This window comes from Rhipicephalus microplus, chromosome 1, assembly GCF_043290135.1.
Source record: "Rhipicephalus microplus isolate Deutch F79 chromosome 1, USDA_Rmic, whole genome shotgun sequence".
Classification (NCBI taxonomy): domain Eukaryota; kingdom Metazoa; phylum Arthropoda; class Arachnida; order Ixodida; family Ixodidae; genus Rhipicephalus; species Rhipicephalus microplus.
Window position 1 is genome coordinate 237875756 of NC_134700.1, and position 24900 is coordinate 237900655.

The 24900-nt window shown below is 41.6% G+C and overlaps 1 protein-coding gene across 1 annotated transcript in view; it reads right to left on the bottom strand.

Annotated features, from left to right (window-relative positions):
- The window catches only part of Cbp80 (Nuclear cap-binding protein subunit 1), a 54888-nt gene that overhangs the window by 21590 nt on the left and 8398 nt on the right, over nucleotides 1-24900 (bottom strand). The window contains exons 8-21 of the mRNA XM_037412265.2: nucleotides 21318-21391; nucleotides 17440-17509; nucleotides 15950-16165; nucleotides 12392-12489; nucleotides 11440-11503; nucleotides 9195-9305; nucleotides 7329-7393; nucleotides 6634-6771; nucleotides 5931-6034; nucleotides 5031-5153; nucleotides 4452-4551; nucleotides 2399-2492; nucleotides 1613-1716; nucleotides 138-240 (exon numbers count right to left, since the gene is read on the bottom strand). Of these exons, the coding sequence (XP_037268162.2) occupies nucleotides 138-240; nucleotides 1613-1716; nucleotides 2399-2492; nucleotides 4452-4551; nucleotides 5031-5153; nucleotides 5931-6034; nucleotides 6634-6771; nucleotides 7329-7393; nucleotides 9195-9305; nucleotides 11440-11503; nucleotides 12392-12489; nucleotides 15950-16165; nucleotides 17440-17509; nucleotides 21318-21391 (1464 nt within the window). The remainder of the gene's footprint in view (nucleotides 1-137; nucleotides 241-1612; nucleotides 1717-2398; nucleotides 2493-4451; nucleotides 4552-5030; nucleotides 5154-5930; nucleotides 6035-6633; nucleotides 6772-7328; nucleotides 7394-9194; nucleotides 9306-11439; nucleotides 11504-12391; nucleotides 12490-15949; nucleotides 16166-17439; nucleotides 17510-21317; nucleotides 21392-24900) is intronic.

Here is a 24900-nt window from a genome sequence, read left to right on the forward strand (position 1 = left end):
GCGGGGTACCAAGATTCCGACAGAGATTATGCGCAAGGCTGGCAATGAGAATACACATTGTGAAAGTGAAATCGAGGGGTACGAAAATTTCTGCTCGTCGCACAAATGTAAATGCTCAATGAAGAAAGCACTACTACCTTGCTGAGCTTGTTTTTTGCTTCCTCCAGTTCCAGCTCCAACTTTCTGACGTGCTTGATCATTTTTCGTATAGTGAGATGTAGGATCTCCCAAACATAAGGCCTAGAGGAAAGCAAAAGAGGTATAAGGTATTCTGAGACATCCAATAGCAGTGTGAAAAGCTAGACCTCAAAGCGAACATGAAAAGAAACCTTCTATATGCCACCAGATATTTACAGCACAAAAACGTATTCCAGACCAGAGCACTTGTATTGATAACAAATGTTGAGACGAAACGAAAACAGCATAACTTGTTTCAAATGTCAGCCTAATTTCAGTCATGTGTATTCACAAAGCTACGTAGTGTTGGTAAAAGCTGTGATTTCTAAAGCCCTTTTGCTCAGTTGGGTGTAGGCTCATAATCAGTGGTATGGAAAACCCTGCCATAGACAACATATATTTTTGAAACTGCTCGAACTGCTGCTGATTGAGTGCAAAGTGAAAAAGTTAGCCTCTCATTTATGAACATTGCTCCACTTCAGTTCTTCCTGTCTGGCATACTGGAGCCAGGTTTTGTTGAAGTGATTATCATGTCATCTCTTTAAAGGCGAACACCAGAAATGTGTATTTGAATGTCATCCTCACACTGCCTAATACATCACAAATGAATAAGTGAAATGTCTGAAAGACACAGTTTGTACTACTATTGCACTGTGCATTCTGAAGCTTCACTCAAACACTCATGTCTTACCAAACACCGGACAGACATATTAAAACAGAAAAATATGACATAGAGATGAGAATATTAGACCATTAAAAGTGTACTAAAGATGCAAAACCGAAATTGAGCTTCCGAATGCAGCCCTACAAAAGAAACAAAAGGATGCTTTTTGGTGGTGGCTACAGAGAATATTTATTGATGCCCTGATATAATATGATGTAAGATGATGGCTACATGAAAAATTTCAAGGATAGAAATAGGTCTTACAAAAGAGCCCTTCATTGCTTTCACTGGCTACAAGAAAGAGCAATCAGTTCTTCGAAAATTCACTAGTCACAAAGTTTCCACGTAACCTTACAGAGAGCTGAGTTCTCTGTCCAATGCAACTGTACAAGAGAATGCAGCTGGCAGGAAAGCAGTGGTCAATGGCAAAAGTAAATTTCTGCAGATGCTTTCGCACAGTTCACCAACCTTCTTTCGTTCTGGTGTCAGCAGAAAATAGATTGATTGAAATTGTATATGTTTAGCCAAAAGAACCTTAGGGACCATACCACATAAAACTGTACAACAGCAGAAGAATCTACACATTCGTGAGAAGCCATGACTTACAGAAACCATCACATAAAAACGGCACTGCAAGTAGGTGCAATGGCATTTCTACAAATGCTATTATAAAGACAAGGTGTGTGCGCACTGTCATGTCGGTCAGATTTTTAATTAACCAACAAGACATGATGTCTAATGAGGTGACACAAAAGTGCAGCAAAAACTTACCTCATGAAGTCGGGTGCGAGATCTTTGGAGAAGACCCAATTAGCCACGGCAGAACATTCAACAATTTGCGTCTTCAAGTACTTGTCTACAAGGCCAATCATCATCTGGTAACAAAGACGAAACACACAGCAATAATCTTAATGCTTGCCACCTTTTATTTCTCAAAGGTCAAATGGCATTTCAAGGATTTGCTTGGCATGACATGAGATATCTTCAGCAAAAGTTTGCATAACTACTGAGCATCTTGAAGGGATGCATAATATATTTGCGCCTTTAAGTACAACTTAGATAAATAAGTTACTTGAAAATGTTTATGTTCCAATTTTATGAAAGTTTGAAAGTACACACTTAATAATTCTTTGGTAACAAGTTAACTATCTTTTTCATAAATATGCCTCTGTTTTGATAACACAAATTTTGAGTGGCCTGAACATTTAGCACTATTCCATGAGGTTCTAGTCACCAAGGTATTACTGCACAAAAATAATCTGCAAGCTGCCTTTTAAAGCAGTACCTTATAAGAAATGTTTGCAATAGCTATCTAAAACAGAGCACGATTGGTGGCGCACAAAGCATTGCTGTATAGCCGAGGCTGCAAGACAAAGAACATGCTGAGAAGATGTCAGCAAATCATTACACCTTGTGATAACTCAGAGAAAATTCTAATGAAGCAAGTTGAAAAACCACGCATCATTCCCATAGTCACTGCAGTACTAATATGATTTTTACATCTCGATATTTGCAAATGAGTTTTTCATTTAAAATGTAACAAAGTTGGTAGCAAACCTGCTGGTGGTTGTGCCAGAGGTCATATGTACTACGCAAAACACATATTTGAGCCTCCTCTGTAGATGCCAATGTCTTGAACACATAATGAAATCTGCAAGAGAGAAAGAAATTTTTTCTAAACTACAACTGCTATATATGCTCAACTAATCCCAATCTCACCACATTCACGTCTGCCCTGACAACAGACAAAACAATGCTATAGAGACCATTTCCCCAATTTATGACAAATTACTAATACTAAGCGTCTGCTGTGCAACCAGTTCCAGCTCCAATTTTCAACATGCTTGATCATCTTTCGTGTGAGATGTAGGATTTCCTAAAAATAAGCCCTACAGTAAAGGAAAAGAGGTAACCCATAGATATGCATAGAAATGTCCATAGAATAGACAGTTTCACTGAAAATAAACTTTTACAGGCACACAATATAACTGCTACATCGGTCCTTGTCAGACACAAGGCCACAAAAACAGGCTTTACAGTAATAGCACCAAAGAAATATATAAAAAAAGAAAATAAATGCAAATTGCCTTCAACTACTACTAGTTGAGTAGAAAGAATCCTCACTGTGCTTCTCATGAATCTCGAGACAGCACGGACACTATTTCAAGTGCTTCCTTGAAACAATTTACATAAAAACATTATGAATGTAGCATCAAATAATTTTGAATGCTTGTAATGTTTTTAAGCTCAGAAGAAAAACGAAAAACACCTCTTTGCCGAGGCACAGCTTGAGGCACTATCTCAGTCCTCTGGAGCACTACAGCGTGTAATGAAGTAACAGCACTTTGCGTGTCCCCAACTCCGAAACAGTACCTCCACACAAGCACAGAAGTGCCAGGTGATATGGTATTGAAAGCTTGGCAATGAGAATGATATGTGGACCGCATGCAGCAAACTCGGACAGCTGTATCATTACCAATAATGTCCTGGGAACTGGCGTCTATAAGACACCTGACAGGTACTACACTTGTCAGCAACAGCTTACAAACAGTTCGTGCATTTAAGCTGAAGAGTATTACATACACAGAGACTTGTACTTTTCCGGTTTTCATCAGTATGAAACTGCTTAGCCCGACCAAGCTTTTGTCTTGTTTGTTTGAAGTAGTAAAACATCTATCGAACATAGAAGAATTTAATTTGAGCAACTACAGTCAAGACAGATTTGCTCCATACCTTCTTTTTTGAAGCAGCTGATTGACACTGCGTTGACATCAGCCAGTATGTGATTTACACTTCAGTTATCATGCAAAGTACCAAGTCATAAAATGTACTGTTTTTAACAATATATCCAAGTAATAACAAATCATCATGAATTTCAGACCCGTGTTTGCTGGCGTACATGTATGTAGGTATACTTAAAGGCTGGTGAAGTTGCCTAGACATAGCATTTGCAGATGTGCTGGGAAAAAAAAAGCAGGAGGAACATTTCCTTCACTACCTCATGGATTCAAAGTTATTTGCAATTATGGCTTAAAGTGAACAAATAAAAATAAAAGTAACTGTTTTTACTCTTTTAGGTTGCTTCTAGGCATAATATTTGGCCACGATCTCGTCCTCATACATCCATAAGTGTATTGTAGTGGAGGACGGCATCGAGAGAGGGCATCTTGTAGGGAAAGCATCTCTGAATCCCACTCAGTGCTCGAGTTAAGATGGAGCAGTTTTCTCAACTCCACCGAGTTTAGGTGAAGTGTCGAGTCGAAGAGTTCGTGAATATGATCATAAGACAGCAAATAATAGCCAAGGATTACAGCCAAATATACACTATTTATGCCATCTGTGGCTACTAACAGCTTACTGCAGAATGCAAAGAAGTCTGCCAGCACACACAGCTGTTTAAGCATGTAGTCACAGTTCTGAAACGAAAATGGCACTGTATGTGTTAACACACAGATGGTTAAAGGAAGCAAAAACAAGGACCATAAATGTACGATAAGTTTTTTTTCCAGGTCAGCGATAAAATGCCCTGGTTTCATAATTCAGTTTACACACAGCCCCCCCCCCCCCCCCCAAAAAAAGGATGAGCAAAACAGAACATGATGCTACTCACTTGGCAATGCCTGCAAACGAGTGCGAGAAGGATTTGCTTGCGATGTATAACAAGGTCTCCACAAATATTTGTATCTTTAGGGGGTTGTATGCAGGCTCCACTGAAATGGTGATATGCAAGATGTGAGCTGATTTTAGCATGCTGATTACACAGTAATGAGTACCAGAGCCCAAGAGCAATGTGAAACAATGCAGAACCTTGGTAATTTAAAAAGTAACATAATGAGTCAGACTAAGCGGTAGCACTTCCGAAATGCTAAATCACACGGCATTGACTAATAGTACCAGGAACAAACTCTGAATGAAAGGACAGCTAATGGAACCACTTGAATTCCTTGTCCCATTCCTTGCATACATACAGGCTTGCGACAGCATGTGGGTAAGGCTAGTAAATCATATAACGCATTAATAAGATAAGAAAAACTTAGTTTGAACCAATGAATATCTAGAAAAAAAAAAATAGCCATCACGGTATCATCTTCTAGAAAAAATGAAGACTTAATGTTGAGTGTTAGGGTCCCTCAAATGCCAATAACCTTGGACAGAGATAGTGCAAGAAAGAAAGGGGCAGCAAACTTACTGCCTTCGTCCTCCTGCAGCGGGTTGGGTAACTCGGCCAGAACCTCGAGGGCTTCCTCGGGTGTGCACTTGCTGCGGATGCAGCTGCTCAGCCGAGCTGCAACAGGTGCACCAGGCAGGCCGTCTGCACCAATAAGAAGTGGCACTGGTAGCACCACTAGCACAAAATACCAGGATCTTGCAAAGCACACTGCAAAAAAGTTCTTGCACAATACGGAGGCTGCACTTGCCAGAAGGTCATAGAATTGTATTACTGAGCACAAGGTCACAGGCTCCATTCACAGCCACCATAGCCGCTTTCCAGGGACAGCAGAACGCAATACGCCAGGGTACCTGGATTTAGCTGCACATTAATAATGTAGTAGGCAGTGAGCTTAGAGTCTGATATGGAAGATGAAGTTTCTTCAATGAGTTTCTTCGACAAGCACTGTCAGACCGACAAGCTTGGACATTCTAGCCGTGACATCAACTTAGTCATCCGGCTAATAAATGTTTGTTCTTTTTGGACCTTCTGTTCCCATAATAAACCAACCACATCGAGCTTATGTCAACTTGTTTGATGAGTGAGAATGTGTCAGTCCAGTGACCATGTTAATGAACTTTAAAACAAAATTTTCTCGCATGTTTTTTTTTTTTGCACTGCAATACAAGAAAGTCAACTGACATTTGAGGCGACAAACAATCGAGTATATACGGTAGTTGCTCGTCAATATACTTTAAACTTGAGCCCTAGAAAAAGAAGAAAGTGACCAATATTTTTGTGAAGACAAAATCGCATTGCTGCCAAAGTACATCTGTAGTGCTCGATTTCCTACCGTGCTAGACAGATCGACTTATGACAGGCTCACACTACTCCATGATCAGTTCAAGCACATTGTGAAAATCAAGTAAGTCAATCCACCTGCTCCTTCCTTCTCGAAACGGTAGTCAGGGACCGGTTTTGCAGGCAAGAAGGGGGCAAATGAGGCCGGAACAAGTTCCACCACTCGCTGGTGATAGGACAACCTGTTGAGAAACAAACAAGGTGTTTTCACAAATTATAGCGGAGGGCTGTTTAAAATGCTATAGATGGGTTCTCGGATGTTAACGTTTCAAAATTCAGAAATTAGGACGGATGCACACACCCGCAGTCACATGCCTTGTTTCAGCACAGCTGCTTTTTTCGACCCATTGCAGACATTTGCAGCATTTTAAAAAGGTTGTTTTGGTTATTGTGCGGTACTACTAATGATGGGCAAGCTGAAGACATTGACGACCCATAGTTCAAGCGGCTTATACGGTAGACTTAATACTGCCTTCTTATGTGTGGACAGTGCCCATATGATTTCATGACACACTGTAGTAGTTCCATTACAAAGGCTAGTAAGCCTGCCATCACCAACCTTGTTCAACAGCTCAACAGTTTGAGTTGTTTTACATGCAATGCTTTCCAATAAAACCACTTGGGCTGCATGAAAAGTACAAGTAGCAGCATCTTTAAGCTGCTTCTCTTTAAGCTTTAAAATATAGCAAAAAAAAAACAAGAGAAACATAGTGGAACCCTATATATAAGGGGTGCATGTAGTACACATGTTGTGCTGTAGTAAATTAAAACTAGCTCTTGCCTGAGACATCGATGTAATGCTTGCTGCAAGAAAACAGCTTTCGGATGGAGAGGATCCAGGGAGACGGCTTCGGCCCAGTCGTCCCATGTCCACCGAAACTGGAAATTGCTCAGGTGATAGGCAAACCAGCTGCAGAACCTGGAAGTCAATCCATCAAGCAATGCTATAGGTACACATACTTAGTAATGTATTTTCATTCAAATCTAGGCGGGTACCTCTTGATGACCACATGCATCATGAAACTCCCAGATGAGCTCAGATTTAAAAATTTCATTGCTCTCCACTGCCGCAGCAATAACGTGTGCTTCTCACTTTGTAACACAAACTTGGCTCAAAAGTTATGACCACACCGAGTACATTCTGAGCAACCACACTTGGACGATTCGAGTGAGAATATTGGTGTTTCGAATCTTCCAATCGGCCAAACGGCAGCACCAAGAGTGTAGAGACAGAGTGGTGCCTATATGCAGTCACCGCTTTCGGTGATCACTCATTGTCTTGCACTGCTTGCATTTCTTAAAACTAGTTTTTCTTTAAGTTTTTTGACATTTGAATTTAGAGAGGTCAGCTTAAAGTTGAGGCCAGCCTCAATTCCAGTACACAAGGTGTGTTTTTCCAGTTGTAAGTGACACAATAATGCATGACCAACTTGGAAAGGTGAGCACAGCAACGCGAATGGACAAAAGGGAGCTCACCTGTCTAAACAGTCGGTGTTCATGGTGTCCAATTGCTCGTACAGAAGCTCGACAGCTTGGGCAAGCTGAAAGTTACGTCTGTCAAGGGCTAATTACCTCTCAGCATTGCAAGGACACAGACACAGCAACATCTCCATCACTGTTTTCCTAGAAGCTCACAGGCTCTGGAGATTTCCTTCCAGAATTATCTTAATCCATTTTAATGTGACAGAGTTAAAAACTTGCTTCACAGAAAGTCCGGTATCTATGTTGGCGACGTTGCTTGTGACCGAAAAATCGGCATCTGTGACCGAAACATAGAGAAAGGTAAAAAGAAAAATATCTTCGATTCGAGTGAGAATCGAACCCAGGCTGTGTGCATGGCAGGTGTGTGCATGGCAGGTGTTCTACTACAGAGGCAAGCTATTGCTTGAAACAGCCTTAGGAAGAACACACTATGAATGTCATGTAGTGTCGCTTTAGCATATGTGATATTTCCTGGCAGAAGCTTAGAATCTTACCCGGCGTCAAAACATGTGAATTGCGCAACAAGTGAGTGTTCCTAAAGGTACACCAAAGGAAACTATCAAGTCGACGTTAATTGTTGAAATAGCGGTCCAGAAACATCGTAGTGTTACTTTTGTGCCAAGCAAGAGCTTATCTTGAAATAAAATCATGTTTTAGTGGCCCGCATCGGGTTAGCACACTTCAAATTACCCACCTGAAAAAGTGGACTAACTCACGTCACTGTTGCCGGTGCACAACATTGCCCGGCTTTACTGCGCGGTCGCCAACACCAGTAGACAGAACAAAAACAGCTGGTGCCACAGCAGCCACAACGGCCATCGATCAATTTCTTGCCATTAGCTCAGAGATGGCAGACGTGTTTTGGTTCAACTGCGCCACGCTAGATGGCACAACATGTCCAGTGCAACCACGCGAAAACCGATTTTGCGCCATTCGCCATAGTAACGTCCAGCGGTTCTTTTTTCTATGAATCAAACAGAAACGAACAAGGCAGCATTTCATAGTGTCTCTTGATGCACAGTAAGTTCTTTATTTAGTGAAGCTAGATCGATTACTGGTGATTAATTGTAGGTGGTTCGTCTGACGTCATTGGTATCATTTTGAGAGTAACCTACTGCGGTGCATGTATTCTTGTGCATTTACCTTAATTTCTCGGTAAGTAGGGCACTTCTGTTGATAATATTGTTGTTTTATATGTTGTCATACATTGAGCTTTCACTCTGAAGAAAATTGTCATTTGACTTTAGTGTCCCTTTAAAGCCAACCCATTACAAAGTGCCCACACATGTAATCATCATTAGCTGCACCAGCATCAACAATGTGAACAGCTGTGTAGGTTCGTGTTGCCTTACTAATGCATGATAGCCCCTTCGCTGATTAGCAAAAGCGAAAATTGCAGTGTAGCGGGCACCTAGCAGCTCTACTTGCAGTCTAAGGTAGTTTGAAACGGCTTGTGTTACGTGCACAGTAATTCATTTCCTTTCAGCACGATTGAGGCATGCACAGAGAACCAAAGTCACGCTAGTAATTAAGAATACAATACGCACGGGGGGCTGATTATGCTACTACATTCTACTCTTAAAGGCCAGGTTCAAACATGCAGAAAATTTTTTTTCGTGTTTTCCTTGATCAGACAGAATAACAGACCACAAGACTGGTCTATTGGCTAGTATTTATCAAGTTCTCTCTCTCTCTTCTTTGATGACATCAATATCCACGAACAAAATCTGACCTCTCATTTTAACACTGACCACTGCAACACCACCGAATGCCTGTTAGCTGCCCTCTTCACAATGGGCTGAGCTAAGCCAACTTAAGAGGTAAACGAGTTTAATACAAGATGGCCTGTAAAGAGGATACAACTTGGGGCAAGCTGCTTGGCTGAAGCTTGCACAGCTCCAACAGAAGTGAACCGTAGCAAATCTCCAAGTGCTTAGAGGTGGGTAGCCGCAGTAACTCACCAAAGATCACCTGCAAAATGTGAAGAAATGCGACACTATTCCTAAATGACCGCCTTTTAAAAGAGCACTGACATAAAATTTACTCATGCCAAGATTTTTGCGTCAGCGATTAGCTATAGACCTCGTAGCAGTGATTCGCGACCTAAAACGCAACTGAGGGATGAATAACTATCACTTTTATTGATTTATATCACTGGTATCTAGCACTATACAAAACAGCTGGCAATCCCGCCATTTCTAGCACTGGAAGTATCAGCAGTGGCACTACCTCACGGTCACCTCCAGATAACGCCACACCTCCACAGAAAAGAGTGACGTCAGGCTCAGCTTCTCTGCAAACATTTCGTCTGCTAGACAGACACATTCAGTCAGTCATGACTTGTCACCTGCATTGCTGTCATCGCCGTACGAAGTGTTGACTGGGGTTCTATACGATAGTCTGGAGCTTGGAATCCCCGCGATTCGCGACGTAGTGAATAATTTTTGCTTCGATCAACCTTTTGCAGAACATTGATTCCGAAATGAACACCGTTCCAAGCAGCATTGCAGAGGTGCCCGAGGATGCACGCTTCATCCATGTTCGCTCGTGTGTCTCAGTTAGCTATATTGGTGTGTTTTGGCATGCAAATCATTCAGGTATACACAGAGGGGTCAATGCAATATAGTTATCGCGAATTAGCATCAGCGGAGAAATAGAATACGTTTCCTGCTTGCCAGGTTCTTTTTTGCACCTCCAGATGGCCCCACTTATCCTGCCTCTCACAGTTAACGCGGTATTACCACTTTTACGTGGATGCAAAGTCTACAGATGAACTAAAATTCAACGATACTTGCGTGTTACTCAATAGCGATGATATCCGACTATACGCTGTTCCATTCTTGATAGCTTGTGGCCGTGTTGATGTGTAACACATACGGGATATAAAAAGACAGCCTCACTGCGCTTTTTCCGTGCTTCGAACTAGACGACTGCAACTCACCTGCAACTCACAACGATTCCCCGACTTGCTGACCGATAAGCACACGTTTAATCATGCTCTTTTCTTTTGGCGTTCATTTAAAGGTGGTTTTTATATCGATAATTTCACGATATTATTCAAACCAATGCAACACAGGTCAGACGTGACTAGCGAGTGCGTTTCTGCGCCAGTCGGCACCACGATAAGAACACTCGGATCGTACACGTCATCGCTACTAGGGCATTGTCACTCAGGATGGTATTTGTGGAATGTATCACACCGAACACGTAGCACTAGTGCCGATGTCGCAGGGCAGCCGATTTTTCGTTTTTTCTGCTTAGCTTTTCTACGCTGCTTGACGTTGAAATAAGATAACTTTGATGTGACAAATGCCATTCAAATTTAGCCAAGAAGACCTATGCATACCAAGTGATTGAATGATGGGCACATCTCGATCTTGAAATTTGATGTCAGTGTTCCTTTGAAAGGCCCTTTCAACAAGCTCTGTTGCAAATTCGAGTTATACAAAATTAGTCATTGCATTCGCTATAGAAAGCGCCTTGCAGGTACAATTTTGGAACGCTGTTCAACATTATAGGAGATAAAAGAAACTTAAGTCCTTTTGTTCGAGGTATAGCGCATCCGGGACGGGACAGAGAAGAAGACACAGAACACATACACGGCGTTCTGTTTCATCTTCTCTGTCCCGTCCTGGATGCACTGTACCTCGAACAACATGAATAACCATCAAGCCCGTCGTGCAACCTTAAGTCCTTTGTCGCCATAAAATTGAGACGTAAGCGTCATTGGCATAGCCATTGTATTCACTTGCCCTTTTGCCTCCAGCAGCCAGTGTTACTAAGAGTTGAAGAGAAGAAAAGGGGAAAAAAATGATTCAACTTGATGCTCAACATTCCACGGTGAAGCTGTGAAACATGAACCTTGGAAGCCATCACATTAGAGCTGAGAAAATAACAAAACAGATAATGATGTTGCCGGCATTATAAATAACAGCAACATTTGATATGCCGACATCCCTGGCAATCTCAGATACCAAAATCGTGCGACTTAGATTTTATTTTAAAATTTAAGTTTGTAAATGACTAGGTAACCTCAAAGCTCACTTGCCGTGACCTTATGATCTGGAAGAAAAATTGAAACTTCCTGGGCATGTGACTTGCTCACCTCAATGATCATGTACTCCAGAGGCACCTTAAGCTTGCCTTGGTAGCTCAGTAGCTGTGCAGCACTTGGAGAGAGAGAGAAAAAACAGCAATAAGCTCCCACAATTAGCACTGAAAGAGTGCACAGACAGAAGAATGCTATGCAATAGAATACACTAAAACCTCGATATAACGAACCCAGTTTTAATGAAATACCCTGTTATAACAAAATGAATTAAAAGTATTCTCAACAGATATAGTGTTAGAAATAAACCTTCATAACGAATTTTTGGATATAACAAACTTATTTTTGTGTAATATATAACTTCGCTATACCAAGGTTTGAGCGTAATTTAAAAGTAGCCCAAGCTATTGTCCAACAATTATACGTTTCCCATCTGTGGCCAACAGTAGCCATGTAAAATCATATGAGCTTCATTTAAGTATTACCTTAAAATAGTGACAACAGCAATGACAATTTTTATAACAGCAGCTTCTCGTTGGCTCTTTGCATGCAGTTTGGGTCTCGGGCTCATGTGAAAATTTCAAACTGATCTTCACAAGAAAAGAAAATGTGAGTGCAAATACTAATCACTCATTGAGAGCAATGAAAAATATTTTTAATATCTAAATATGATTTCAAATTAATGTCACTAATATCAACATTTCAATGCATGAGCCGAGGCCACCAATGGGATGCAGCCATTTTTTCATTCCATAGCTTTCTAGAAGTTCTGTTGTGAAGTGCTGCTAAACAACTAGCACAAACATATCACGGATTCAACACAGGGCAGTGAAAGATCTCTGATGCGCAGGACAAGTTTTCGTCCTGCGTTGACCCCAGGCTATCTAACATTTAATAAGATTATAAGCCAGCTAGCCCATCAACAGATTTTTTAATCTGGCACGAAAAACACATCGTTTCTAGGCACCCACAGTGCAGCTGGACAGGTATAAGGAGAAGTTTGGCTCACCAGACTTTACGATCTGCGTAGTTGCGTTCCAGGATGTGAAGCAGCTGCTCTTCTCCCAGGAAACGCTCAATTGAATGGGAGCCCGGCAGCACGGGACCCTAAGAGTACACAACAGGCTAGAGGTTACAATGTTAAGCTCCAAACCATACACTAGGTGAACCTTCTCACCAGGAGATAAGTTCAGAATCAGAAGGGATGCATTTTTACCAGCAATGGGCAAGACACTTATGTAACTCACGAGCCCACTTGGTAACTACTGGAAAATTACGGACAAGAATTTGTTCAAAACACCCAACAAGCAGGCACCGTAACATAGTAGAGTTTCAATTGAATGTCTGCAGTCTGCTCAGCACAAACCAGTGTTTGCTAATAAATTTCTTACATTTTGGCACGTGTGTTTGCACACATGCAGCAAAACTCTCCCTGTGGCAGTGAAATGTAGAATGCTCTTTTGAGGAATAAACTTAGCAGAGCATAATAGTGGATAACACTTGGATTCTTTAGATTTTCACAGCCAGGCTTACTGCATGTCACTTGCGTTTCTTGCAGATGCAGTTATTGGTTCTGTGAGATTAACACGGTCCTGTGCAGTTCCACGATGACAGTCAAGTGCCAGTGGTGCATACCATAACTGGTGGTCCACAGAGCTGTCTACATATTATCTTAGTTAAGTATTGCTGGGATTTTTTCAGACTCTTCTTCTGGTCAGAAACTCCTGCTAAGGTTCCATATGGGGACAAAAGTGACCATCAGAGGTGTTACCATGGGTAGAAGAGGACTGATCTGCCGAGCTTGGAAGGGCACCAGCACATTCGTGCGGGTGTTTCCTATGAAAAAACACTTCACCCGGTTTTCTTTTTCTGTGTGTTTGGTAACTGAACATCGCAGTGGTGAGGGTTGAATAAGCAACATATAATGCGAGTTACCAGCTCAAGTCATTATTTGTTAGCAGTGGTTGGACTTAGATTGCTGGTCAAGTGACAATTGCGTTTGTGCTTGAGTTCATACTTACGTTTTTGGAGTTCTCGTAGATTCTTAAAGACATGCTTAAATTACGTAGCACACCCTAAACAAGCCTAGCCCACCCACAGATTAGGGTCAATTGCACAAGAAATTATGGTGGGCCCTATAGCGCACTTGCACCACACAAAGCGTGCTCTTCTGGCTACCTCTTCATTTTGGAGCATCATGAAGCTAGCCTAGGCATTTTGCATAAAGGGAAAGCAAGACTGCACATGATGTTGTCGTGGCAATAATTGCAGCAGTAGCTGTGAAAATCTAGACTTTATTTGTAGTTTACAAGTTCTCACAATTGTTCGTTGAAATTTTATAACAGTGATCACTTTGTACCTGCACGACTCGCTCTTCTCTTATCCATTCGCAAGTAATGTCGCATGTACTATCAGCTCAAGGTTGGCATTCCAATTAGTAAATAAACGAAACAAGACAGATTGCACTCATCTGTCTCGTTTCATTCTTTCTTTGTGTCTCGTATGCAGCGCATAAAGTTTGCTATAAGATGAATCCTTACCAACTCGCCCAACTTTCAACGCTTGTTACACATATTTCATGCTGCTTGCTGCTCTTCTAGCGATGCAGACGGTGCAACGCGGCATTTCCGGGTGCTACAGTATTAAATCGCGTAATCCTCGTACTCGCATAATTCTCGCATCCCCCACATCGCCCAACAAAAATACAATTTCTTTTTTTTTTTCCTCGAGTAATTGTCGCACCCCCGAAAACTGCCGCAATAATGTCGTCTGTTCGTCCCAGCCACTGATGATGATAGCGTGCGCCATCTCTTAAGCATCAAGTGTACTATTATTGCACAGAGATTTAATCCAATCCAAGCAAAGCCAAAGTGACAAGTGCGCGTTGCGGCGTGTTTTGTATGTTGTGTCGGTAATCTTGTCACGTTATGAGGCGATACTGAAGCTACACGGCTGATTTCAAACTGAAAGTAATAGATCATGCAGTCTCGTAGACCTTTGGAGTCTACGAGTTTTGTGTTCGCTACTGGTGACAGCAGCTGAAAGCCACCAAGACGCGTTGGGCCTGCTGTGTGCCTTAACCTGGGATTGATGATAAACATTATTTCTTCAGATGGAAACTGCGGACGATTCTATTAAATAGCCATCAGCCCAATACTGACGTCCTACGTTTACCTTTTGAGGGCTCCTGTTGAGCGACGAACGCTACCGCTACGCCCACAACGCCCACAAGCTTTGCGTATGGTATTCTAATTCTCGACTATTCGCTTGCACTTTTTGTGTCTCAAATAAGTCTTGCCTTGTGTTGAACCTGCACTTTTATTGTTGAAGTAAGTTTCAATTAGTACTTCTCAAAGCTTGCTGTTAGTTGCTGGTGTGAGAATCTCGATTTGCGGTCACTTCGTTTTCTTTCTCGCTCTGTACGTTTTTGTGGAAAGTTTTCCCCGCGTAATTCTCGCACCCCCCAACTTTGCATAGGTTTTCCGCCAAAAAAAGTGTGAGGATTATGAGAGTAAATACGGTATATAAAGCTCTCCCAGAACACTTTGTGGGGGTTTAATGACCAGAAGAAACATTTAACGACCCTGGCTTGGCATTATTACAAAGACAAAAGCAAGGGGCTACGTGGAGACAAATTTAGAGCTACAAAAGTGGCATTGCCTGACTGCTAACTTAAACTCCTTGAGTATGAGCAAGGTTATGCTGCTGCCTTCACTATTATGATAGGCCTATTTTCTCCCTAAAGAAGCATTCATTCCACAGCAGAATACTACCTCTGCAAACATGAAGCAAGGCAACAACAATAACAACAAAATGACAAACAACAAAATGCTGTGTCTCTTTTTCTGGGACACAGCAACCCTAATATATACTTGGAGGATGGTTGAGCTTCACCTCTAAAAGTAAAATGCTAATCAGGTTCCGTTTGCATTACCTTTTCTATTGCTAACCTGGCTTTGGTTCACGGTGCGTTACTCAATTATGCCACAAGAAAGGAACCCTAATATATACTTGGAGGATGATTGAGCTTCACCTCTAAAAATAAAATGCTAATCGGGCACCGTTTGCCTTACCCTTTCTATTCCTAACATGGCTTTGGTTCACGGTGCGTTACTCAACTATGCCACAAGAAAGGAACGTCTCTGCACGTAACATTGGCTGTTTTAAGGTATCCTAGAGTGCCTACAGTGAGTACAGTTGCGCAGTGTCCGTTACACCATAGTTCTTCATTTTGTGAGTCCACAAAAGGCCCATTACGTGTCTGTAAGGCAATTTGCAAACCAATGTAGCTGCATGCTTAGTTCATCCTTTTGCTGCTGATGATGATTAATTATGTCTGAGCACTTTATAATGGGCAGGCTTTGAAAACACTTGCTCAGAGTGCAATTCACATCTTTACCCCACCCCCTTGAATGTTTTCAGTTTTTTTTTTTTTTATACATATACAAGCACACACACATACACACAAAAACACACATGGACATGGTTGCACGAATCCTTTCTCGAAAAATTTGTGGCTATGCCTCTGAAGGCATGCACCAATTTGAAGCTTTTGCACACAACCCACCTCGGGACAGTCAGTGTAGTCGAAGAGCCGAAACACCACCATGGGGAAGGGGTAGACGTAATGTGGTTGGTGTGGCGGTGGGGGCAGGCTCGGCAGATTGTGTTGCAGAGCCTCACACAGGACACCGTCAAATGCCAGGTAGGGACGCACCAGCTGCCGCTCTACCCATTTCTCAGAGCGCAGCTTTGACACTTGCGCCCAGAGGCAGTCTAGCCCCTGCAAGGCAAACACAGGTCAACAAGAGTAGCAAAGTTGTAGTACTAATCATGATTTCAACAGTCCAGTTGTGTGTAATGTCTCCTTGAGTTAGGGCCAGCAAAACTGGTATATTGCATTATGATAGAGGGCAATGAAAAGGCTATCTTCTAGGACAAAAGTGTGTGTTTTGGGCAAGTGCAAATGCTTTCCGGTCACAATGAGAATAACAGCTTTCGAACGTAAAATAAAAGCATAGCTGGCAAATTCCTTTGGCACATAAATGTGCACATGCAGCACGCATTTTTTTTCTCAATCCATTCAATAATTCTGACATTTGGTTAGTTCAGACATTTTCTGTCTGGTCCCATGAAATGGGAATGAGGTTTTAATGTGGTTACTTGTTACGCTTTTAAATCCCAAGACTTGTGAACCAAACGAAGACGATAGATAAAGCAGCATGTTAACCAAGCAGCGCAGACAAAATGAACTCCTCTACAAAATGTCCCCAGTTCCCCCAAGATAATGGTTGCAATCAACAGTAAGTGAAATTTGATATGGACAGGCAATGAAAAGGAGTTGTATAACTGTATAACAATGACAATATGAAACATTAACATTTTGAGACTTTCAGCCATTATCAAAGCAAAAGCAGAAATTGACAAAATTATGCTATGTAAAAGCATGATGTAATCTTCTTCCTTTAAAGATGAAATTATCGAAATGCTACTATGTACTATATAAACTAGCCAAGACAAGATTTTTTTTTTCTTATGAAGTGCACAGCTGCCATTTGCAGCAACTGAATGAGCACAACAAGCTAGTATTTGATATATTTTTTTCCTTGTGTAGACATATGTTTCACAACAGTTTGTCACCAACGCATACAATCCATCTTTCTGTATTGACTATTTTAATATACCACTTGGCCTTGGTGCTTTATTACACTAAACATAGGTTCTTTTACTACTGTACATACATTCTTACACTTAACCTGCCAATCAATCCTTTGACTTACACTCCTCATTTACTTATAATCGTCTTCACCAGCTTGCTGGTATGCTACTGTGATTCTATAAACTGAAATAAAAGCAATAAAGCTATTAATGGTTACTTACTTGTGAGTAAAGAAAGAAAATCATGAAAGAAATGTGGTAAAATGGAGACCAATGCTACTGTAATCCAGTGGCCTGAGCTCTATATAAACCGGCTTCTCTTCTTCACAGCCCACCAAGTCTTTGTCCCATTACTTACCTTTTCCCGTAAGAGATTGAGAGCACAAGACCAACACTCACCTCCTCCTGGGCATGAGGAACTTCTGCTTGCCAGACACGCAAAGCTGGGGCATGCCTCTTCTGCCGCTTGCTGTTCATGAACATGTGCATGAATGAAAAAAAAAAAAAAAAGAAACATGACGGTCTGTATTCAGATACTTCAGAACTGAAACGCTAGCATGCTGACATTCTTCAAAACAACACTGTTATGTGTGACCTCAAATTCGCATCACAGCTAAGCTCATAGCATGCTGCACTGTGCATGTGACATGCTGGATAGGCTGCTTATAGTCCGTTGGCCACCTATGCATATTCCAACTGGTAGTTTGAACATGAAACTTCTACCAGTGTTCTATTACTCATGCTGGATGTTGAGCGAATAGAGCAGTAATAGTGATAATGAAGGACCAACAACCACCAAATCGCATCACCTGTTATATATTACCTTGAAGCTCGACCATAAAAGCTGAAAGTTTGAACACTTCTAGCTTGAAAGATCAATGTACTAACAGTGTGTCCGGACTTTTCAAATCTTTCGAACATACATCACTCAAATAGATGCACCTCAAAAAAGATCAAATCAACGCCTCTTTATTTCAATGCTAGTGCAAACGTGCGCTTATCAACAGGAGCCGTCGGTCCGCCTTAGTTCAGGGAATGGTAGTGATGCGATGCTGCATGACGGGTCGCGCTGCTGGTGCCACACGTGCTTCTGAGCGCTTTCCCCCGGAGATGTGATAGACGCGCTTCTCTCTGTAATAGGCCGATGAGAGAAGAGGACGTTCGGCTAGCGAGATAGGCCTCCGGTGCATGACACCTTCAAGTCTACCGGTACGCCAGAGCGGAATAAACACATTTCTAAACGTAACAATATCATACGTCTGTCAAATTCGTTCCTTTGTGCTCTTTTTTTGTGGCTTGAAGCAATGCCACCACCGCATCACGGCACATCGCATCTAGAAGCGTTGCAGTGGCGCTTCCCCATTGGTTGTCCGCATAGCGCCACAAAAGGCGACACGCTATCTCAAAACAACCTATCTTTTACAGAGCTATCGTGACTGCCAACATAGTGAACACGAGGAATGCAAGATACCGCCTCACGCATCTGTACACCAACTAAATGAAAATTACTTGGTATGATTTCCGTCGTGAGGTACTGCACGAGGGGGCTCCCTACCCTATGACAGCAAAGCACAAGTGAAGGCTAGGCGATGGGCGAGAGCAGGAAAGGTGTAGAGAAAAGGATGGTGAACAGCTGGATCAGGCGCATTTGGCTGGCATTGATAAAATAGAGGAGGCATTGATCAAGCTGATCTTGCTGACTGGCTTTACGTTTTGCAAGCAAACAGTTTCAACACCAACCATTTCAGCAATAGCACAGTACCCATAACAGCAGCATACGTTGCAGCTTTGAGCTGTACTGGTGGCACCACCAATGGTGATGAAAACCGAATGCTAAGGGCTGATAAAAGCATTGCTTGCACAAATATCACTCTGATTCCCGTATTTGCATTCACTTTCATCTTGGTTAATTACTCTTCCTCTAGTTTTATATTTCCCTGCCGATTCTGCTCCACTAGACAGCTATGCGATTTCTTACGTTTACTCTCTTACTTTATTTGTTTGAAAATGGCAGGGTCGGTTTTATTGCCGTGCATGCGCACAGTCAAGCACAGTCTGCACAAACAGTGTGCTAATGCGCAGAAGGGGGCAATGCCACAGTCCTTTGTCAAGTTTTGTTATCGCCCCATGAAACGTGTGAGTGCTGTTTTGCGCAAACCACGCCGATTGACTAAGAACCACCGAGATAATCTTGGAACCTTCCGATGTGATTACATGCACAACTCAAACATTACAGATTGTTTTGGAATATACATGGCTGCTAGCAATAATACTGTAACATCCGATGGCACATGTATAAATGCCAACGCACATGACTGCTTGTCAGTTGATGGACGGCCAACACTCTGTTCTCAGCTGCCAGTGCCAGTGTATATTGCTGCAATTGGACTTTCCGTATACCGGGCACATCTTCCGCCTAATAAACAATTTCATCTTGGACATACGAGCTGGTGTCTTCATTCACATTACAGCCCGCATGACAATATTATAGCAATGTCTTGTAAGCTGCTATCATTTCAGTGGCTATGTTGATGCAGCTTCAGTTTCTCCACTCATGTCATGAAGTTGCTGAGAAACACAGATTGCTCATGGAAATTCACTCATGAACATAAGAGAAGGACACCTAGTCGGAAACTATCTTGCCTCATTTATCCTCACGAGAAACGGACAAATGTACACAGCAGGGGTGGCAGAAGCTATGCCGCTGATGTGGTCACAGTTGAATGAAATCAAGGAACATCCTTCTACCTATGGCCAGCGTCTAAACTCAGTTGAACTGTTGTGATGCATAAGGAAGTAGACATGACAAGGCAAAGTATCTGACTGATACCACAAGTTGCAGTGGCATTTGCACGATGCTTGCTCCCATGGCAAAAATAAAAAAATTAAAAAAAAAACAGCACAGAGAAGGTATTTGAGAATATGGCGCCACGTTGTTTCTGTGCAACGGAAATGCAAACGTCCTCGAAAATACATGAGATCCTATAGTGGTGTGAGAAAGGGTGCAACCGCCTTTCTTTTCGCTAGTTGCCAAGGGAGCCAGCAATGGCTTCATGATACCAGTGCATGAAGTAGATAGATAGGAAGAAGTCATCCAGCATCAAACCACCTGTTTGTACCTGTAACCACTATGAGGACATTGTCATAAGAGATGAGGTGGTGAGGCCAGGGTGAGTTTCCCTAGCCCAACCAAGAGATTATAGAGACGCCATTGCAGCATGGATATATATATGGCACAGGCAGGAAAGCCAGTGAAAGAGAGACTAAAGGCTGTTGTTGCCGAGTGAATAAATTGGAACTTAACATCAACCTTCATTATTATAATCTGGCAATGGCAAATTTTTCAATGAGGCTATTTTAATTTTTTTTTTCACGTAAGATTAAAAAAAAAAGTGGAATGTTCGTTCCACTTTCTGAGTCCACGGAGAGACCACCGGAATCCGTCACAATATGCTTCAACCTATCCCACTTTGTTATTGCGATGAAGCCGCTTTTCACACTCTGCTACGGTCACATAAATACTGATTCAAGGAAACAATGGTTCCAACATGGTGGTGCACTGCGCCGTTACAATGGCCCCTATTCTCAACATGCTTCAGTGCAATACACCCTAGTATTGCGGCAAAGCTACCTTTAGGTCTCAGTCACAGCCGTAAACAAATTGACTTGTGAAAGCGCTGGCTCGGACCGACCCGGCAGAGGCGGTGGTTATAACTAATAATGTTTCAGACAAGAAAGTGTAACAAAATCAGCCGAAGATTTTCAGCAATCAAAATTTCAGATGTTTTTATACGTACATTGACGTCTACAGAATAGATTAGCAACTCTGAATTCGAAGGGCCCTTGTTTTGCCATATTAATTGGGCCTCCACAGTAGTTGAAAAGGGGAGCCTTCCATGTGTAAAATATTGGCAGCACCACATTGGTTGCACCAAATTATGTAAATAAGTACAATCCCTCCAGCACTTCACCGACCTAGCCACAAAACACACTTTTATGTTCTTATCTCAAGAAAGCAGTACTTAAGGAGCCTCTCCAACCTTTTTTTCAGTAGTTTCTCTTCGAAGTACTCAAAAAAATACTAAACAAATATTCGGCAAACATTCGATCCAATTAAGACCTATACTTTAACATTCGAATTCGCTTCGCACCCTGAATTTTTCTATTCACACAGCTTCATAAGATATGTTTTTAGCAGCACCGAACCTTCTGTACAGTCCAAGTGAACGTGCTTTTGAATGCTATCGATGAATCAGCGCCACATGCAGCTCACATACCTGATGTAGTCATCAATATGGCGCATCAGCCTGTCCAATTCTTGGTCCTTTTTTTCATAGAGCTCTCGCCCCACCTGGGTTGAGAGAAGCATGCAAAGCACTATGTAAAGGCAGCTTCAAGCTCACCACTTTCACGGTTAGAGGTTCACAGCATGCCTATTGCTGATAAACAACAACTAAACAACCAACGAATACATCTATACATGAGAAAGGAATGAAGGAAAAAGTGCTGAAGAAGGAATAGACAGGCACAGTGCTGATTAGTCTCAAGTGAGAGAGTATTCAATGTTGATAAATAATGCATGAAGACACGCACGTGGAAAATAAACAAAAAATTAGGAGAAGAAAGTTTGGCAAGGTATGGTATTATAGCATGTCTTCAGCAAAGAACAAGTAGACCAAGTTACGTGCAAGTGCACATTGTCCGCATGAACACAGTAATGATTACTGCAAGGAAATGATCCAATAAAAATGGCTGTCATCTATGATAATGATGTAGTACTATATGAGAAATGTCACGCGTGTTTAGCCAAACAGTTCTCTATCTCAGTGGTTGATCACTGAATCAATCATGAACCTTTGAGCAGCTACTAAGACGTGACAGATTCAGGAAACATTTTCGTATACACAGGCGCAGCCAACGCACCATCTGCAGTAATGTACAGTTGCAAGATGGGTAATATGAATGCGCATCGTTTGGTGTGGTTTGTTGGCTTCAACCCCTCCGCTTCCCCAAAACCATTTTTCGTAAATTGTGTGGATATGATAAAAGCCTTCAGTTGAGAGTGACTGCTGTGTCCTTCCTTTATACATGTTTTGAACTCCTTGCAGCTTTATTCAAATATGCTTCTGATACTGCACACTCTTGCCTTATAATTTAGGGTTCCTAAGACTTCTTTTGAAAACCACTGCTTTTTTTATTGTTTCTGTTTCATCACATTTATTGCAAATAGCACGTGACACTTGTGAAAAGGCCTAAATGTGCTACAGACAAATAATGTTTTCTTAAAGTTAATACAACAAGCCTAATGAGTAGAAACAACAGGATGGGAGTGAAGGTAAGTCGTTATACTAGTTCATGTTCATCATTCGTTTCTATTTAAAGGGCTAGTAAATACCTCATGGCCTAATATTCCTAATGGAAAAATATTGAATTGAATTTTATTGCTCATAACTGTGGAAAGTTTGTATACACTGTGTGGACATAAAGCCATAAGCTAGCTTAGGTCCAAAAATGAGACATTTTATAATAACACTTCGGATAAGCATAACTAAAGAAGTTATATACTAATAGCTAATATTGAATATGGAAAGAAACAATATTGTACATGAGATAACCATACAAAAAAAAGAAAAACCTGTTACTACATAAAGAACAAAAACCAGACCACTGCTCACTAAAATTAAAACAGCCAACAAAGTAAGCATGACCGGTCATTATCAATCTGTACATTCTTCTAAATAGTGTTTTTCTGACGTCTTAGTGAAGTCTGAACATATTTTTTATTGAAAAGGTTTGTGATTCCAGATTTTAATACTATAGAACTGTAAAATCCATTCACCATATACATTGTTAGTTGGTAGAATATTCAATTTGCCAAAAATTGGTTGTCTGGTAGAGCGAGAAGGGGCGGAAAACCCCGACACATTGAAAGGGTGGTTGTAATTAATAACCGTGTATACATAATTGGCTAGTTTTAATTTCCATAGCTTATCCAATGAAAAAATGAGCAATCGGGAAAACAGAGGATTACTAGGGTCATTATACTCAAAATGAGTAATAATTCTTACAGCCCGTTTTTGAAGTCGTCTGACCAGGTCCAGGTAAGTTGTGTATGTGCCACCCCAAAACTCAATGGAATATGAGATATGACAATGAATGAAAGCATCATGAAGTATTCATAGAGTATTAAAATGTTGACAAGCCTGAGTAAGTGCGTGAATCCCTGAGGATAAATTGGAACACACAGTCTGAATCTGCCAATATAATTTGTTATCTATAGTGACACCAAGATATTCATTCGTGGTTACTTGCTCAATAACATAATAGTTAATTTTAATGTGTATATCCTTAGAATTAATGAGGTTTAACCTAGAATGAAATGTAATACATTTATTCTTATCGGTACTTTTATGGAGTTTTTGATAACTAACGAGCAGCCTTTTCTAATCTGGTAGTAAACTTCGATGCAAGTTCACCTAAATTGTGACCTGTTACTATGACACAAGTAAAGTCAGCATGCATAAAAATGTTAGATAGAAGACTGTAATATCTGTGGAAGTTCATTATTATACAAGTAGAAGAGCAATGATCCCAGCACCAAGTCCTGGGAACACCAGTATTCGAGTCATAGACGACATGAAACCATTAATTAAAACACCCTGTTGACGATCTTTCAGGTAGTCTGAAAGAAGTCCTAAAATGATTCCACGGAAACCATAATGTAGTAATTTATTCAGAAGTATTCTGTGGTCTACGGTGTGAAATACTTTTTTTAGGTTCAGAAAGATCACTGCTACCAACTTATTTTCACTCAATGCTGTGTTTATAACTTCAGTAAGGGCCATAACAGCGGTGGACGTAAAATAGCTTAGTCTAAATCCATGTTGCTGATGGGAGACTACGCACTTGTACAATGGGAACATGCTGCCACAAGAACTTTGCGAATAAGTGCTGTAATAAAGAAGTTATCCCTCTTGCAGCGAAAAGTGGGAGGCATAGCTCTTCGTTGCAACTATGCCCAATTTGTCAATCTAAACGATGTCGCAAAAATATGTTATCAACGTCCAGCCAACGACCGAGCCAGGATACACCCCGGGCAAACATGTCAGCAATGCAGGGAGGAAGCGCGGTGCAAAGAGCAGCCTTTCTCTGGCAGTAAAGAAGCAAGACGCTTCTTAATCTCAGAGGCTTTCATTCTCGCAAAACCGCTTCTGGTAGTCTCGAGCTCTACCAGAGGGCAGCACAGGAAATAGAAAATGCGGACTGTGTGTCCAAAACTGCATAATCCCAGCGCCAAGGCACCATTTCGGGGTTCAAAGAACCAATCGAGAAGCTCAGAGGTGCGTAATGTTGCCAGTGGGCAAGATTTAGTCACTGCGCGTACAAGGAGGATTCGTCAGTCGCATGAAGGTGCGAAAATTGTCTTCTGAAATAAAGGGTGCGTGCGGCGCGCAGCGTTGCAATATTGACAAGATATGATCGCCACGGTCTATTTTATGAATAAGCAAGCTTATTTTGGGGGGATGTGAAAAAAAACAGAGTCAGAGCCCGTTTGTTGGCCCTCTAAAGGGGCCCTGTAACACTTCTTAAGCATGGTCAGGAAATGCAGCCGATCGGTAATCAATGCTCCTGAAAACACGCGAGCTGCAGCAAGCAGCCTGGAATTCACAATTGATCTTCAAGGGCAGCCAGATATAATTCCTTCTTCTCCTAACAAATCGTGCTATAAACACAAATGACCGCGCCTTAAATCAGAGGGTCACAGCCGTTAGCAGGTTTGAGCATCATAAGCTGCTTGGTTATTGCAGCCGCTGTGGGATGCCGCCACGTGCCCGCACAAGCTCGAAATCACATTGAAAG